General features: G+C 38.1%; 1 protein-coding gene across 1 annotated transcript; it reads left to right on the forward strand.

The window, feature by feature from the left end:
* Positions 1-81: 81 nt before the first annotated feature.
* Positions 82-16,615, forward strand: LOC139979721 (medium-chain acyl-CoA ligase ACSF2, mitochondrial-like). The gene is made up of 13 exons (XM_071990773.1): positions 82-485; positions 3,489-3,678; positions 4,568-4,750; positions 5,150-5,268; positions 5,888-6,050; positions 6,688-6,783; positions 7,199-7,347; positions 8,185-8,350; positions 8,697-8,804; positions 9,173-9,324; positions 12,240-12,381; positions 13,261-13,371; positions 13,770-16,615. The coding sequence occupies exons 1-13, from the start codon at positions 400-402 to the stop codon at positions 13,887-13,889; spliced, it is 1,785 nt and encodes a 594-aa protein (XP_071846874.1). The 5' UTR covers positions 82-399; the 3' UTR covers positions 13,890-16,615.
* Positions 16,616-18,020: the final 1,405 nt, after the last annotated feature.

The following is an 18,020-nucleotide window of genomic DNA, read 5'->3' on the forward strand; positions in this document are numbered from 1 at the left end:
TATAAGAAGAACATGTACTCAATGGTAATCTGGTTTAGTGAGCTGTATATGTGGCCTAACATTAGAAGTAGGTACTTACACATTTACGCATCATTGGAATTTCAAACGTTATACTAAATGCATGCAGACTTAACAGAGCCGACAATGCTGACCTGTGTGAAACGGTGTAGAAAGGGGTAACTTTGTTGACACAGTCGCTGCACTAGACACCTACCAGTTCAATGCAACTACCAATACCCATAAAGCTATAGAAACTGTTGTTTATGTCTTCTGGTAGTGTGAAGTGAATATAACATTCCTATACTTCAATCCATTGTGTCATATTGTACCCGGTAAGTAATGTTGTAGGTATACGGTAACTGTATTCCTGAACGAAACTGTTGTAAGTTTCTGAAAATCATGTTTCGCTTCGAGATAATCGCGTCAAGACTGAGAAACTTGGTCCTTGTGCCACAGCTTTCGAAAAGAGTGCTATCTACTACCTCGTAAGTATCGTTATTCAGTATACAATTAGTGTCGTACCCATCAGAGACCATGTTTTGTGCTTGTAGGCCTACATTATCAGTATATATATATATATATATATATATATATATAATGATTGTGTATACCCATCAGAGACCATGTTTTGTGCTTGTAGGCTTGCATTATCAGTATATATATATATATATATATATAATGATTGTGTATACCCATCAGAGACCATGTTTTGTGCTTGTAGGCCTACATTATCAGTATATATATATATATATATATATATATATATATATATATATATAATGATTGTGTATACCCATCAGAGACCATGCTTTGTGCTTGTAGGCCTGCATTATCAGTATATATATATATATATATATATATATGTATATATATATGTATATGTATATATATATATATATATATATAAAATGATTGTGTATACCCATCAGAGACCACGTTTTGTGCTTGTAGGCCTACATTATCAGTATATATAAATAATGAGTGTGTATACCCAAGAGAGACCGTGTTTTGTGCTTGTAGGCCTGCATTATCAGTATATATATATATATATGTATATGTATATATATATATATATATAAATATATGTATATGTATATATATATATATATATGTATATATATATATATATATATATATATATATAATGATTGTGTATACCCATCAGAGACCATGCTTTGTGCTTGTAGGCCTGCATTATCAGTTTATATATATATATATATATATATATATATATATATATATATATATATATATATATATATGTATATATATATATATATATATGTATATGTATATATATATATATATATATATATATATGTATATATATATATATATATATATATATATATATATATATATAATGATTGTGTATACCCATCAGAGACCATGTTTTGTGCTTGTAGGCCTACATTATCAGTATATATATAACTAGTGTGTATACCCACCAGAGACCATGTTTTGTGCTTGTAGGCCTACCTAAGCCTATACTGTATGATTCTACATATATGTTCCGTGTGGTTCTATTTGTGTCTATGGATCATTAATATTGTAACGCTAACTCAGTCTAAGACTCCTGGGGTGCACAATGTATTCCCTACTGAGGACAGGTGGCGGTATATGGAAACAAATGCAGCTTGGATTTTTGTGTGTTAGTAACGACGAGCCTTGAATATCGCTATTACATGCAAATAATATTTCACATATAGATAAACGATTAAAGAACGAGCGCTGGGTAGATTTCGTAATCTATTACTACAATCAGTCACGATACAGACAACACATCGGCATGGAGCCCTTAATAATAAATAGAAAAACATGCACTCAGTACCGAAGTAGAGTCGTAAAAATGATACGTACAAAAGAGTAAAATAGACGAATACAAAACAGATACAACCACAGAAATGTATACATAGAAGTCACTTCCGGCTTGTCGCTTGCAGCAAATTGAAGATCAAAACCTCACCCAAAAGCGTCAATTAACTTACACTGTTATGTAACCTAGTCTTAACATAAGGCAATGAAGTGCCCAATTAACTTAGTCTAGGTTGTAAGATATTCTTAAAATACAAGAGTGACAACAACAAAAACAGAATTGTGAGCCACATATAAGAGTATACGTGAGCGGAAAAGAAAACGAAACGGAATCTTGACCATGTTTCTATTGTTTGAGTAATTTACGCTACTTTCATTCGTGTTTAAATCAATGGTTTGTAACTCCCAATAAGCTAAAATATTGTATGTTTTGTATGTGAGGAGGAATAAACGGAAGTATTGCTTGACTATGTGCATCTAGTCCAGGATCGACATTGTCCAGATATCATAAATATTATATAGAAAGTTTTCTCATTCCGCAATTCAGACACAAACAACGCAGTCGGGGCGTCGATCCGTTTTCAGGATTAGGAGGGGCACAGTTAACGATTCAAGTCCTGTATGAATCCAAATATTCTTGATCAGTACCGGTAGCATACACAAATTTACTGGGAGATGAACCACTTTTGTATCATAATGAAACTGTAAATATATCTCAAAGCTCAACTAATGTATCCCAAAATTTTCGATTCACTTATTTCGATATTTCTTGAATATAATTTGAAAATTGTGATATAAAAAGGCCCACAGCTTGACTTCCTATCGAAATATCGACAGTGCTTATCTCAATAGTTCAATTATTAGATATCAAATGATCACCTCGTCTTGAAATTCAGGATTAAACTGGTACTACGTGTATACAGAACAGTGAAGACAATTACATATAAGGGTTTATACGAAAGGACGTTTTTATCGAAATTTTGAGGTCGAACATTCGACGGATTCTGACGTATAAATACTGTGGCACTCCCTTTAATAATGCAAAGATACAAGTGATTGATCCAGCCTGAAATGGAGTACATCTCTAGTCTGTTACAATAACCTGTGAGGTGGGGGTGGGTAGGGGGGCTGAAACATACACTGTAGTTGTTCTTATTTCCATATTGTCATGAATACCATCAAGTGTTTATTTGTTAACAATAACGTAATTTGACACACATATTTTTTGTCGCCAATACGATGTGTAAGTGTTTTTTTCGAAAAGGTGTTCGAAAATCACAAACTAGCAAAAAAAACCTCAAGGGAGTGATGTATTTTACTACAAGGCAACATTAAAAGAACGGCTAGTAGGAAACAAAACTTTCTCATGATGTTGAAGAGAAATGTAAAGACACTCAGGCTCCTATAGAAGCAGCACACATGATGTTTCGAGAAGTTTAAGTTATGAATGCATGTCCGAATCAATACTAAACTATATTTACACAATTACGTCAGCATTCAAAGCCATTGGAGCTCGCAAATAAACATGTATTGTCACTCATAAAGCTTGAGCAAACCCTATTGATGTTGATATTTCATAACTCTGTATAGGCCATATAGGCCTATGTCAACAAACATTAAAAACAAAGACATGAACATTGTGACCACGTAAATTATCCTGTCAATTTCAACAGATCTCTCTGGCGGCCCAGGAATGACGTCAGACTCTCAGATAGCTATTGTCATGGAGCAAGTGACCTTCCGTTACTTGGTAAAACGATTGGAGAAGCTCTTCAGGACAGCGCAGAGAAACATCCCAATAAGAATGCATTTGTGTATGGAACAGAGGGCGACAGACACACCTTCAGTCAACTCCTTGATGAGGTGTGTTGTACTACAGTAGGCTTACATGCTGGGCAGGGTCGAAATATCATCATCAAACCATTTAGCAAATCGCAATATGTACGGATAGTGTGAAAAAGGAACAGTCAATGTACGCGTTCTCGTAGTGTTTACACGTACAGTTCAACTTGAAACATTTAACGCAGCTATTTATTAATCGTCTTCAAACATTAAACAATCATCTTTTTCCATCAGTCTAGAACGAAACCCTGTGACTCTACATTGCATATATCCCTTCTGGCATCTCTACTCTGAAACTATTTGGTAGTAACACGAAGGAACAACTTTGTGAGCGCCTACAATAATCGCACAATCGATAATCTGCATATATGATGCGGTCAACCGACATCATTTTGTAAAGATACATTATAACATCACGTTACTGAATAACGTGTCACATTACCGACACGAATGCTAACACGTTTACCCAATCGTCAATTGTTGAAACGTGCGATCAGTAACCTTTTCAATCTCCATATGTGGCAATTCGTTGTTTTTCCGATGTGCTATTAAACCATCGATCGCATGGTACAAAGTTACTGATAGGTCGGTTTGTTTGTATATATGACTCTGTCCTGGGGAATCCGCATGCGCAGAGTATGATATGCCTTTGTTACGCAAGCTAGTCAAGTGAATGTTGAAACAGGGAGTATAAAACTCCCTGGTTGAAACCAGCCAGTTTGGGCAATATCCTAATGCTATAGTATCACCATTAAGGTTTTTTTCAGGTCATGATTCAAATCACTCGTATTGACAAAGTGAACAGTTCCAAACCAAATAGTTAATCTCAATGAAAAAGGTTATTTCATGTTGGCACAAGTTTCAACTTTGTCAGTTCAACTATATCTTCTAATAAAATTGTTTATTCCAGGTTGATCGTGTAGCGGCCGGTTTCTTGTCTATTGGAATCACGAAAGGTGACCGAGTTGGAATGTGGGGACCTAACATCAAAGAATGGATCCTTACTCAGTACGCATGCGCCAGAATCGGTGCCATCTTGGTCAATGTCAACCCTGCATATCGATTACAAGAGCTGGAGTATGCTATAAACAAAGTCAGTTCGTCTTCGTAACATTTCCAAATGGAAACATATTATTTTATAATACTATTCATTCATGCCGATTAATAAGGTAGACATGAAGCTATATGCAGGGGGGGAGTCCTGAGGCAGGATGTGTGGCCCTGTGGTCGTTGAAGCCATGTAGGAGAAATCTGGGGGTTCTCCACCAGATGAAGTTAAAAATTGTAGCCGTGAATTGGTGTTTTCTGAGGCAGACTGTTTACTAAGGCTTTAAATTAAAAGGGTTGTGTACACCCCATCCGCGGATCGGCGGCGGATGGGAAGGATCGTGTTAAGATATTCACATAATGCTTCTACAAAAGGCTTTCTAAAGCTGACTCGCTTGACTTCCTTCTTCGTAATTTTAATCGGGAAGGTTCTATTTGTTTACAGGTCGGAATGAAAGCAATCGTCGCTCCTCAAACCTTTAAAACTCAGGATTATTATGGAATGCTGGCGGAATTGTGTCCAGAACTAAATACCGCCAAACCTGCAAAACTTCAAAGTAAAAGGTATACGGTGTAAAGTGATGTAATAATAAGTTTGTAACCCTCCAATCACCCTGGCACTCTCAAAGTTAGTATAATCTAAACGGTCAGAACCACCAAAACAGTCAATCTTTTGAATCTTTTTAGCCTGCTAAACTTTGAGGAACATGCTTCTAGATATAGGCTACGTGTGTTACCATACAGTGCTTCGGACGAGTGGACAAAGCCGTTGGCATTAGAAGCAATTTTGGAACCTACCATCCGGGAGGTTGGGGTTCTAGCCCTGGACGGTCAAAGTAGGAGAGGGTTTTCATCCAGGAGAAATCCACGGTTTCCTTTCCTGAAATGTAGTTCAAAATGTCCAAAAATGATTTAAAACTGTGACGCCGTGAAAAGTACGTGATAAGCCATTCGGTTCCTCTTTCATGTACATGCTTTAGCGTCATAAAATTAAAGCATTTCATTCCGAACCTATAATTTGACAAGTTGTGTCATTAAGGCTGATTAATAATTATTTCAGACCGGGAATACTCAGTCCACGTTTCCACTGATTTGAACTTGGACTCGGTTTCTCTGAACTATGTTCTCGAAGGTCATTTGGCTTGGACTTGAATTCGGGGATTCTTTTCTTTTCTCTATCCAGACTTCCAGATTTAAGATCTGTGATAGTGGCCACACAAGAAAATCTCAATGGTACTCTTAAATTTGATGACGTCAGACAAATGGGCGGAGAGAAGCGACATGACATTGAAAAGCTTGGCCGGGAATTGCAATTCGACGATCCAATTAACTTACAATTTACTTCAGTTAGTATATACCGTAAATTTGCATAATAATCATTGCATATAATTACTGATGAGACTTTCTTTGTTTCATACTCTTGCTTTGTGTTTATATTATCTTTCTCCAATGTCTAGGAAATATCAAAGCAAAAGGAAAGATCTCTCTCGGTCAATTTGAACTTTTATTTCTTTTATCATTATTCAGTTATGAAATACAAATCGTATAGTCTGTTGTAATGATGCTAAGACTGATAAGAATTAATACAGGACAATATGTTGCAATACATCCCGCTGTGCACTTACCTGTGCGCATTCTGACACAACATCGTAACACAATATGGGATACACATAGACCTATGCGCATTCAGACACAATAACGAAACACAATGTGGGATACAGATAGACTTATGCGCATTCTGGCACAATATCGTAACACAATATGGGTCACAGATAGACCTATGCGCATTCTGACCAAAATAACGTAACACAATATTGGTTACAGACTCAATTTCACATCACATCCGGGTATTGAGGGTGGATCACGTTGCTTGCAAGTTCGTGGCCGGGTTCTACTTTGGGTGACAATCTTGATGAGATGCAAGTAGTCGCGGATACATCGATGGTTATAGTTTGCACGTTCTGTCTATTTTTATTTTTACAGGGAACAACAGGACACCCAAAAGGTTGTATTTTGACCCACCATAATATTGTGAATAATGCCTACATGTGCGGACATGGCTTGGAATATTTTAGAGAGGTATTTACTTTTTTCATAAAAGATATTGCCTTCTCCGAACCGTTTGTCGTCGAAAAATTCCACATGTGAAAAATGACCTTGTTTTCATAGCATTTAGATATTGCTGTAAAATTAAACCATTTGAATTGAGAGTAAGGAGTAAGTGTGCGGTTGTTTCCCCTTCTTAGTGTTTCTTGACATTTATTAAAAACTTTTTCATCCCACAAGGATATCATGATTGGCATATCTATTGAATCTACCGGATGAAAAATGTATTTGAACTTGATTTATATATATATATATATATATATATATATATATATATATATATATATATATATATATATATATATATATGCATGTTAACTTTTTTATGGATATACGTATAATTATAAAGTATGGACCAAATATCCTGATTTATTTCAACCATGCACAGAATGCTGTTCTTTGTTCTGCGTTACCACTCTATCATTGTGGAGGCTGTGTGGTGGGTAGCTTAGCTGCGATGGTCCACGGAGCAACTAGTGTCCTCCCCGCCCCTGGTCACGAACCAGAGAAGATCCTTCACTCTATCCAAAATGAAAAGTCAGTACACCTGATGTATGCTACTTGCTCGTGAAATGTTTTCTTTACCGAGTAAGGTTAATTGATACCGTAACAACTTGAAACAACAACTGTTTCAATGGACAATAGCACCCCTGGGAGACTTAAGTACAATAAACCAAAAGCAGTCGATCGACATACGATCAAGAAGGCGGATTCAGGAATTCATAAAAGTGGGATATACGCATGACCATGCCTGTCTGGGATCATCGTTGAAAGTTAATCCCTTGTAGAGGGCCTGCGAGTATCCTCTGCTATAGTAAATGGTGCACTCTGAGACATACTTCCCTATTTCGACCAACCATTTCGTTTGAGGTTGAAAAGAGGTTAACCACCTCCGCCTCCCCACCCACTTCCCGTCTTGGACACAATAAGGTCTCAACTCCCACGAGATAAAGTTACTCCAAGAGACAGCAAAATAAATAGTGTTTTCAGTTGATCATTTGCGTTCTCTATCTTACTTGAGGAAGATTCCGGTTATCTTAACATGTGGCACATACATGACGACGTTTGTTCGATGAAAAGTCTGGCATCAAAGTGTTTACACACACGAATAAACACGAGAATATGTCAAGCATGTAGGCCCACTTACAACTCAGTTTCACTGGCTGCAAATTTTAGCATAATTAGTTCCTTCCAAAAAGTTATCAAAAGCTTCCATATTGTTACATTCTAGTAGTTTTATATCATCATGTACGCGTATCTTGGTCACTACATGTTGTTCCTTGTAATGTTATCAGTTCTCTTTGTTTAATCAGATATTACACTCGTAGGACTAAGTTTATGACAATGAGACACATATTGTTATTTTTTTCTTAGATGTACCGTCCTCTTGGGCACACCAACTATTTATATCGATACTTTCAACCATCCTAAACTACGCGATTACGATACCAGTTCAATGTCTATTGGTGGAATCGGGGGAGCACCATGTCCTCCAGAGCTGTTGAAATTATTTGAGACCAAAATGAACATGTCCGCCGTGGTGAGCTCATCGAAATGTCTTCTTTCCACTATTGCAAAGTCTTCAGTCTTCCTCAAAATACAGTCACGTGGTATTGCCGAAATATTACAAGTTAGACTTTGTTTAAATGAAAAGTCGAGTTACATTTCCATGTCAGAGAAATGAGAGACTCTTCTTCCACATCATTTCTCCCACATCCCAGTTCGCAACACCACCCACTGGCAATTGCTACTTTGTACGTTATATCTCCTAGAAAATGTGTCATATACATAATTGAACTATAATGTTGTCTCTTAAAGGTATAACCTTCTCCAAACCATATAGCAAGACTGACCAAACATATCTGAACCCTGTTCTCTTCCATTAGGTCGTGTATGGTATGACTGAGGTCAGTACTATATCGAACATGACGCGGATCGGTGATTCGGCGGAGATTATCCTCAACACTGTCGGTAAACCTGCCGAGCATGTCGAGGTTTGGATTTAACTGTAATATGAAACAGTATTTTACATTACCATAGAAGTATATAGCCACACAGTGTCGAAGTCATTATTTCTTCCAATGTGCAAAAGTCGGTAATTTGTGTCCAATTTGAGGCTGGGGACGGGAAGAGACGTTGACGAGGACGTAAATGGACGGGACGGGGACTGTGACGGTGACGTGACGGGCGTGGATATGGGACGGGACCGGAACGAAACGAGAGGGGAAGGAACGGGCAGGTACGAGCCAGGACAGGAAATTGACGATAGGGCTGACGGTAGGCTCATCTAAAGCAAATAAAACATTTTTCATCAACTTATTCTTACTGCAATTTTTTTAAATTTAATTGCCGCCGATATTAGGTAAAAGTTGTCGACCCTCAAACGAAGAAGATTGTCCCTGTTAACGAGCGAGGTGAGGTCTGCATGAGAGGATACAGCGTGATGCGAGGTTACTGGAATGACCCGGAGAAAACAGCCGAGACCATTGATGAAGAAGGATGGCTGCACTCGGGGTAAACATAGCATCTCAGATTTGTAGTTGTATTCTTATCGTATTACTTGTAACCATCAAACAATTATAAGCCCTCCCTACATGTAAAAGCAAAATAATAATTTAAGAAAAAAAAGAACGTTAATAATTAGAACACTATGGTCGCTATGTTGCTTAGAGGGAATTTATCCGGCCGTGACGTCTCATGTTTGTGTGTGTATGCCTGCGTTTATTTTGTATTCTGACTGAGGACGTGAACAAAAGAATTCCATGTCCTCGGGTGTGATTTCTAAATAATCACTACGTCCTCGCAAGGATTCTATTGTTAAGGGGTGTTAATTAAGGTTAGGGTACGTAGGTTTGAACGATGGAAGAAAGCAATGGGTCCTCTGTCTGAATAAAAAACACAGCTGTGTGTGTGTTAAGTTATAAATATACACATTATCTTGTGAACACGTTAACTAAAAACCTACTGGATGTCTGATCTTCATACTTGAGTTCTGTGTATTCATCTTAGTGAGTAGGCCCTAAGAGAACCATATAGTTTTCCTTGGAAGTCAAACGTCATATGTGGTCAACAGAAGCCAATAGTCCGAAGCCTCGTAGACACGATAATGCCAAAAGTAAAGTTTTGTTCAACTGCTTTCTTGTGCACATGTAGATCAGTAAGTGGAAGAATGTTATCGTTTTGTTAGGAGATCAAAGGTCATTTCTGGTGAGTAGAGGTCATAGTCTGAAAACAATTGTAAGTTTACACTTGCAGTAAAACATAAATGAAGTTCATGTTTGATATATATAGATCCACTTCAGGGGCGTATCCAGGATTTTCCAATAGGGGGGCGCCAGGCATGAATGGTCGCCGTCCTGGGGGATGGGTCTAAGGGGAGGGGGTGTACAATTTTTGCTTTCAAAGAAGGGCTGAAATGCAAAATGGTGTCATATGCATGGGCGGCGATCCGTACTTCCGAGTGGGGGGGGGATATGACCTTGTTGACTATCTAAGCGTAGCGCCACCATGAGTTGGCGCGAAGCGTACCAGAAAATTTTGGGATTAACAAACCCTCTAGATGGCCGGAAACGGCACTTCCCGAGGTTTCCAAGCGGCATATACCCAACTTTAAAATAGGGATGTCATGTCCGAAATATCTCATAATCAGGATCCAAAATACTTTTTTTTTTAATTTCGGGTGTTATTTTGGGAAAATTGCCCTTGTCAATCTTGTTTCAGGCGCAACGTTAGAACGTTCGAGAGCTCTGTTATATTATTCGATGAAGAAAATGGCCTCATGCAGGCTATTATAGGCCTATACACATGCAATACACAATTACACATAGTTACATTCCTAGGTACCGATTGCTAGGGCATCCAGGTGAAACGTGTATTAAGCATTACCCTGGTTACATGAGATTCTCAGCTGTTCGAGGGAACATGTACGTGTGTAGGCCTACTATAGGGCCTATATGAATACTATGAGGGTGCATATATGTACTATATCAATCAGTGGCGTAGGAAGGTACTTTTGAGCGGGGGGGCTGAAGACTGATGGCCGGGCTGGGGGAGGGGTCAAAGGGGAGGGGGTGTCCCCCTCCCCTTTGGAATTTTTTTGCATTTCCAGGTGGCCTCAGATGCAATTTGGTGCAATATAGCACATTTCAACTCCCACTCCATTTTGTAAAGAATTTTGCATTTTCACCTGGCCTTAAATGCAATTTGATGCTCCATATGAGATTTTTTTCTCATTTGGAAATGAAAAAGGGGTTTTCTGACTTGCGGAGCGGGGGGGCGGAATGATACTTCCGCCCCCCCATATTTTTCACTGGGGGGCTGGCGCCCCCCAGCCCCCCCCCCCCGGTTCCTACGCCCTTGATATCAATACCGTTGGCGCAATAATACATTTTGTTGTTATAGGGCCAATGAAGCCTACAGTCAACTATATTTGCTTTATAAAGACGCTTTATTTGAAAAGATCGCACTGCGTTTATGGTAGGCGAGAAATGAAGCTAAAAAAGAGCCGTACATTAACGAAGATGCATAAATGTAGGCATGAAAATATTCTTATCCCTGGCATTTGGTGGGGGGGGGTATGGTGCATTACATCCCCTCCACCCATTTTCATGGGGGTATATATCCCCCCTCCACCCAGGATCGCCGCCCATGGCCATATGTGATCCATTTTTCGACCTTAATAATAAGCAACATTTCCAGTAAATATGGACACAAAATGCACAATTTAGTATGGCTGGCATGTCATTTAGTGTTTATAGTGATAATACAAACACAATTACCATCTATGTTTCTAAAACTATTATGCCGCCGAACTTCGCCAGAACCTTTTTTTGGCAAACAAAAAATAAAGCATACGGGAGGGGGGGGGGGGGGTTGAGCGATCACCGACATCTCACATAAAGGTCGTCATCAATTTTTTTTTTTTTTTGCTTAACTTTTTTTTTTTTTTGGTGACGGCCAATAGGGGGGGCGCGCACCTGTTGCGCCCCCCCCCTGGATACGCCCCTGCACTTGCTGATCATTTGACGTCAACAGTGGTACGTCATAAACGTGGAAATACTATTCACATGCGTGTAATATTTTCACGTTTCTGACTTGCAGTTTTTACGGCGCTTTGGTATTATCCCATGTAAACTGTGGCAATGAATTATAGTCCGTTGGCGTTCTGCTGGTTTTGACATGTAATCATTATTTGTATCTCTCTTCAGAGACCACGGGTTGATGGATGAGATGGCTAGGAATAAAACGTGCGCATTAAAATCGAAATTAGGCCGGCATATATGCGACTTAATGCTCGCAAAGATTTGAATATTATTTACCATTTATTTATTTTATGTCCTCTGTGGACAACGGAACACGCTACCGTGTTGTTTTGGAAGTATACAATGGCAGTTTTTGTGACATGTTTTTTTTTTCCTTTACCTCTTCAGAGACCTCGGGATGATGGATGAGATGGGTTACTGTAGGATTGTGGGAAGGATTAAAGATATGATAATCAGAGGAGGGACGAATATCTTTCCAGCAGAAATAGAAAGCTTTATTCATCAACATCCTAAAGTAGAGAATGTTCAGGTTAGTCTTGCGACGTTGGAATATTTCTGAACAGAGAACGAAAAAAGGCTCCTGGTTTGGTAAATTGCACAAAATGACGTGATGATGACGCCGACATACTCTGAATATTCATGTCATGAGTTAACTATAGGCTTGTGTAATTCTTTTGTTCAATATGCACATGATGTAAATTAGATGATATGATATTAAATCGTTGTTTAACATTTATTTTAAAGTTTTCTCCATTTAAACTACAAAGTCAGAGAAAGACGTTATTACTTTTATGTAAGTCCTTGGCCAGATATGTGTTTGATGTTTCGTTTTTGAAATAATTGAGGATATGGGACGTGACGTCATCGTGAAGTGAACAGATTATATTGAATCGGTGTCAATTTGTTTAGGCGTGGTTTAGCGGTTCGAGTGTCCGTCCTACTGTTATTGGCTTCCCGGTTCAAATCCGCTCCAGAATTATCAGATTATCATTACCTTTTAAAAATCGCTACTTTCCAATGTTGATGAGCGGTGAGTCTTCTGTGGATTTGGTACTAAAAAAAGTAATCAGGAGCATTTGGATCCTTCATTAGTTTCGAAAAACGTCTTTTTGCACTGCTGCACTGCAGTGATGACGTATGGGTTGCCTTCACGTCCCTTAGTATTCAAGAAAGTGGTAGGAAGTTATAAGGTACCGTAAATTCTTTTGAGTGGCGGTTTCGGTAGCAGGAATGGGTGCGACGGTTACACCACAGTTAATAACTGTGGTTACACGGATGCCTAATAATAGTCTGAACACTCATTGAAAAGATAATGCTTGATTTAAGCCGATCATCACGTGAATATGGTTTTAATTGAGTTTCCTACCCTTGGAAAACTATCAATGGTGAAATATTCTATTTTCTATAGATCGTTGGTATTCCAGATGAGAGAATGGGTGAGGAGCTATGCGCATGCGTCAAACTAAAACAAGGAGAGACTAGTTCCGCCGAAGAAATCAAAGCATTTTGCAAAGGGCAGGTAAATGAACTTTTGGATGTTTTCAACGCATGCCTTACATATAAGCTTGTGCCCTTTTTCTTTTGTTCTCTGTTTTACAGTAGTTATCAAAAGTGTCTGAAAATGTTGGAAAGAGAGATTTATCGAAGTGTAACAAATCAGGCTATTAAATATCGTTCTAAGCATAGGTTCTGAATCTCTGTGTTTCCATGCAAGTGAACTCCCAATGAATTCTTTCCGCATTTCCATATAACATATTTTCTGTTCTTCAAAATGTCCATACACTAGCATATTCCTCTATCGTTACGTTAACTTTTTTTGTGGGTTTCCAGGTTCTTGATAATGGATGTTACAAGCTACCATCAAAGGCTCTTAATGCTTCTTCATGATAATTATTTCTGTCCTGTCTTTTTTTTCAGATTACTCACTACAAGATCCCTCGCTACGTTGAATTTGTTGATTCCTTTCCAATGACAGTAACACTCAAAGTACAAAAACATGAACTCGCCAGGATTATGACGGAAAAACTTGACCTGTAGCTAATTAGCTAAGTCTTGACTGGGATTATTATTGTTAAGATGGTACTAGAGGGATTAGAGACTATACTTTTATTCAAACCTTACTAACATATAATAAACTAGACACAAAGTATCAACAGCCAATTGGACGAGATTGTAATTCTAGTAACCACTCTATTAAGTTACACCCTGATTAGTACAGCAGTCCTACGCGACGTACTGACAGTATATCATATACAAAAACAATTGTCCCAAAGGGGTACGTTTCAAAGACTTACGTAACAGGTTTTATCCTTCTTCTAGTTTGGAATATATCTGTTGTATGGTTAGGCCTATCTATTCAGTGATTTGCTGATAAGCTAATTTTTCACAGAGTTTCATCATGATGACGTCATATAACAACTCGGCACTAAACTACATTCTTAGCGGGATGATTTGAAACTCTCAAGCACATATTATTGTCCATTGAAAGGACTATGACGTAGTAATAATAATTATGACGCAAGAACTGAGATATACCAATACGATGTCCACATTGTTTCAAACAATACCATGAAATGTAATGCCATAGAGTACTTTTTCTGCATATACCTACTTTAATAGTATAGGCCTTTATACTATAGGGCCCTATATAGCTTGTCGTGTTTGTATATATAACATGTGTGCGTGTGTGTGTGTGTAATGTATATAACGTTATGAATCATTGTACTAACGCAGTGAATTGAACAGTAAGAGTCACCTGATGGTTTGGAAGTTACTTCGCTACTCACTTACCTGTTTGCTATCATCATATGCACTCCAATCCTCTAACACCACAACTCCACACAATCGGGACATTATTCTCATGAGATTCATGTAAATCAGGGGATCTTAATTAATTTCTACGAGGCCGGTCGCCTCCTGAAAAACAACAACATTGGAGCCAAAATATTAGAAAGAAAAAACTCTCACTCTACCTAGATTGAACATCGCGCAGGATATAGGCAGTTCAGACACTCAAGCGTCATGATACCGTATCTAGGATTTTGAGATTGCAAAACTTTTACGAAGCTCTTACATTTGGTCAAAGTTCAAATTTTGTCACGGATTGAAGGTTTGTCAGAGCAGAGCAGATCGTTGAGATGTATCCTGTGAAATTGAGTTCAAGCAATTTTGTCTCATTTTGAACAAAACTAAGGATGGGTTCATGTATTTCGTTGATCATAACCAGGCCGGTACATATGATGTATAGGCCTACGTGCAGATTTATAGCAGGTTTTGTGAGTGTGTTCAAGCAGGGAGTTGTTAGGGGAGACCTTTACTCTGATCACCTTTGATGCGGTTGGTATAAAGATGGATGATTTATACACAATCCTTTGATAAGGATCACCAGAGGGTTGTATATGCACGTATAATAGCGCCATAAAACGTGCGATACGTGTTCAGAAATGATGACACTTGGCCCTATTCGAAATAACTAAATGGGACACAAACCCATTCATTATCTTTCATTTATGTGAATGAGATCTCTGTGAAGAATAACATCCCCTAAAAGCTAAGAAATATTTGTTTTTGTTTTTTCGTTTGGGAGATAATTTTAGTTGAAAAGCCGCCTTATCTGGGAGCTGTCATCGTCATTTACTCTTTAGTCTTTATTTCTTCTCATATCTCCAAGTCAGAATGTGAATAGTTTTAGCACTGAACCAATACCATCATTAGGTCATACTGAAAGGTTATAGATTCAAAACTTTGCAAAACACATCTACAGCATAATAGAAAATAAACATTGTAATAAGCAAAGAAAAACACAAATATTTGAAGCAACATATGTGTCTCTATGATGTCATATTTAGACTAGATCAATTCTTCAGCCGTATGTGTGAAGAAACTTCAAATATGTGATACATTAACAAAAAATCGTACAAGATCAATCAACTTCAAATAGAGGATCGATGCAATAACATCTCAAATTGACGAGCGTCTCTCACGTGCATACTAAAAATTACAATGTCAGTAAGTAACACATGGTTTGGAGTGTGTGCGTGTGTGATTGTATCGTTAATATTACAACATTTATCACTAGTGTTAAAATGTTAATCTTTGTATGTTATGTAAATTCATGCACTGATGTTCACCATTTGAAGCAGTCTCGACCCTATCATAGCACCAAAGTGCATGGATAACAAGAACCCCACCCACCTCGGCTTTCACCAATGGCCATGTATACCCGCCGGATCCTCTTTCTAATTTGCAAATTGTTTTCCTCATCTGGTAAAGGGATGCAGAAATCTTTTTCCATTTGCTTAGGGTAGTGAGAAATGGCAAAGGTTAAGAAATATTTGTCTTCATAATCAGCTTGGTGGTCAAAATCATGATGAGTTAACAGTTTCATTTAATTTTGAACATTTTGTGTCCCATAAGTTTAATGTATTGCTTTGTTTCACATGTTTGATAACCAAATATATACTTAATTTACTTTTATTATACTTGCTGTACAAACTTAATTCAGGTGTTATTATTGTATTTTAGTCATAATTTTTCTTTTTATTTTATTTGTTATTTTTTAACATTTCTATCATTTATTTTTCTATACAATCTTATCTTTTATAACCTTTTTAACTTTTATACTTTTAACAAATTTTTATCTTTTGTTGTAAAGCGCTTGAGAGCATTTTTTAATTGAATAAGGCGCTATATAAATTTCGTGTAATAAATAAAATAAATAAATAAATTTGAATTTCATCACTCCTGACACGAGGTTAAAGTAACTGGTTGCGTACCGTTGAAATTTCCAACATTGGGCCGTCAGGTACGTGTAGCAAAATCTACCATTAATAAACACCAGGGGCGGATCCAGGATTTTGAGAAAGGGGGGGCCGACATCCCGATGGTAGCACTTTAGTGATCTGCGTCCTGGGGGAGGGGTCTAGGGGGAGGGGCCCCCTCCCCCTTGGAAATTTTTGGTTAATTGTGAGTGCTTAGATGCAAAATGGTGAAACATTTTGCCAAAAACTAAAAAAACCAGAAACGTTGCAGACACGCTTTTTTGTGCACATATTTGTGCTCGATAGACACATATTTAAGAACGCTCAACAGTGCATGTACAATGGATACACTATTATTGCGTCGATTCGTTTTTTCTTTTGCGCGAAAATTATGACGCCAGATTCACCCCAAGAAAAAACATAAAACAAGATATGTTCAATGAGATAATTATGATATACTTATCAATGAAATGGGGGTGTAGGCGGTTTTACACTATCTAACGCAACGTAGTCGCCAAGAACCTGAAGTATTTTTAAGGGAGGGCCTGATAATAAGCGGAAACGGATCACCGACCGAAAATATATCGGAATTTGTGGATTATTTCTTGCTTCCTATTCAGGGGCGTAGCGAAGTTTTTTTTGTTGGGGGGGTGTGGAGAATTTGATTTGCCGACGGATCTGGAAGTGGTGACTGAAATGGGGGAGGGGTCTAAGGGGAAGGGGCTGTCCCCTCCCCTTTGGAAAATTTTTAGTTTTGAAACGTCCTTAGATGCAATCTGGTGTATATTTTAAGTCAAATTTGATTTGCCGACGGATCTGGAAGTGGTGACTGAAATGGGGAGGGGTCTAAGGGGAGGGGGTTTCCCCCTCCCCTTTGGAAAATTTTTAGTTTTGAAACGTCCTTTGATGCAATCTGGTGCATATTTTAAGTCAAATTAGATTTGCCGACGGATCTGGAAGTGGTGACTGAAATGGGGGAGGGGTCTAAGGGGAGGGGGTGTCCCCCTCCCCTTTGGAAAATTTTTAGTTTTGAAACGTCCTTAGATGCAATCTGGTGCATATTTTAAGTCAAATTTGGCACCGTAGAATTTCCATCTCGATATTATTTTAATGGCAGTCGGCAGAAGAAGAATTAATTGGGACCAATTATCGAACTGTGTTTTCGCTTTCACCGATCGTTGAAATAGTGAAACTTCGTGATGAAAATGTTCAGAAAACTTTCCGGTAATGAGAAATAACAACATTCATTGATATACAAGCGAGAAACGATAAAAATTGTGTACAATTCGTGAGCCGTGTCCTTAAGTTTTCCACGGAGAACGAATGACATCTGCGATGACGTCATTCTAAACAGAGGATAATAACAACACGTTGTCACACGATAGCACGACTCATGGGTTACGGCCTA

This window comes from Apostichopus japonicus, chromosome 14, assembly GCF_037975245.1.
Source record: "Apostichopus japonicus isolate 1M-3 chromosome 14, ASM3797524v1, whole genome shotgun sequence".
NCBI lineage: Eukaryota > Metazoa > Echinodermata > Holothuroidea > Aspidochirotida > Stichopodidae > Apostichopus > Apostichopus japonicus.

Coding starts and splice junctions, on each gene's coding strand:
- LOC139979721 (XM_071990773.1), top strand. CDS start 400: ATGTTTCGCTTCGAGATAATCGCGTCAAGACTGAGAAACTTGGTCCTT. Junction 486..3,488: donor AGAGTGCTATCTACTACCTC/GTAAGTATCGTT, acceptor CAATTTCAACAG/ATCTCTCTGGCGGCCCAGGA. Junction 12,382..13,260: donor CTAAAGTAGAGAATGTTCAG/GTTAGTCTTGCG, acceptor TATTTTCTATAG/ATCGTTGGTATTCCAGATGA.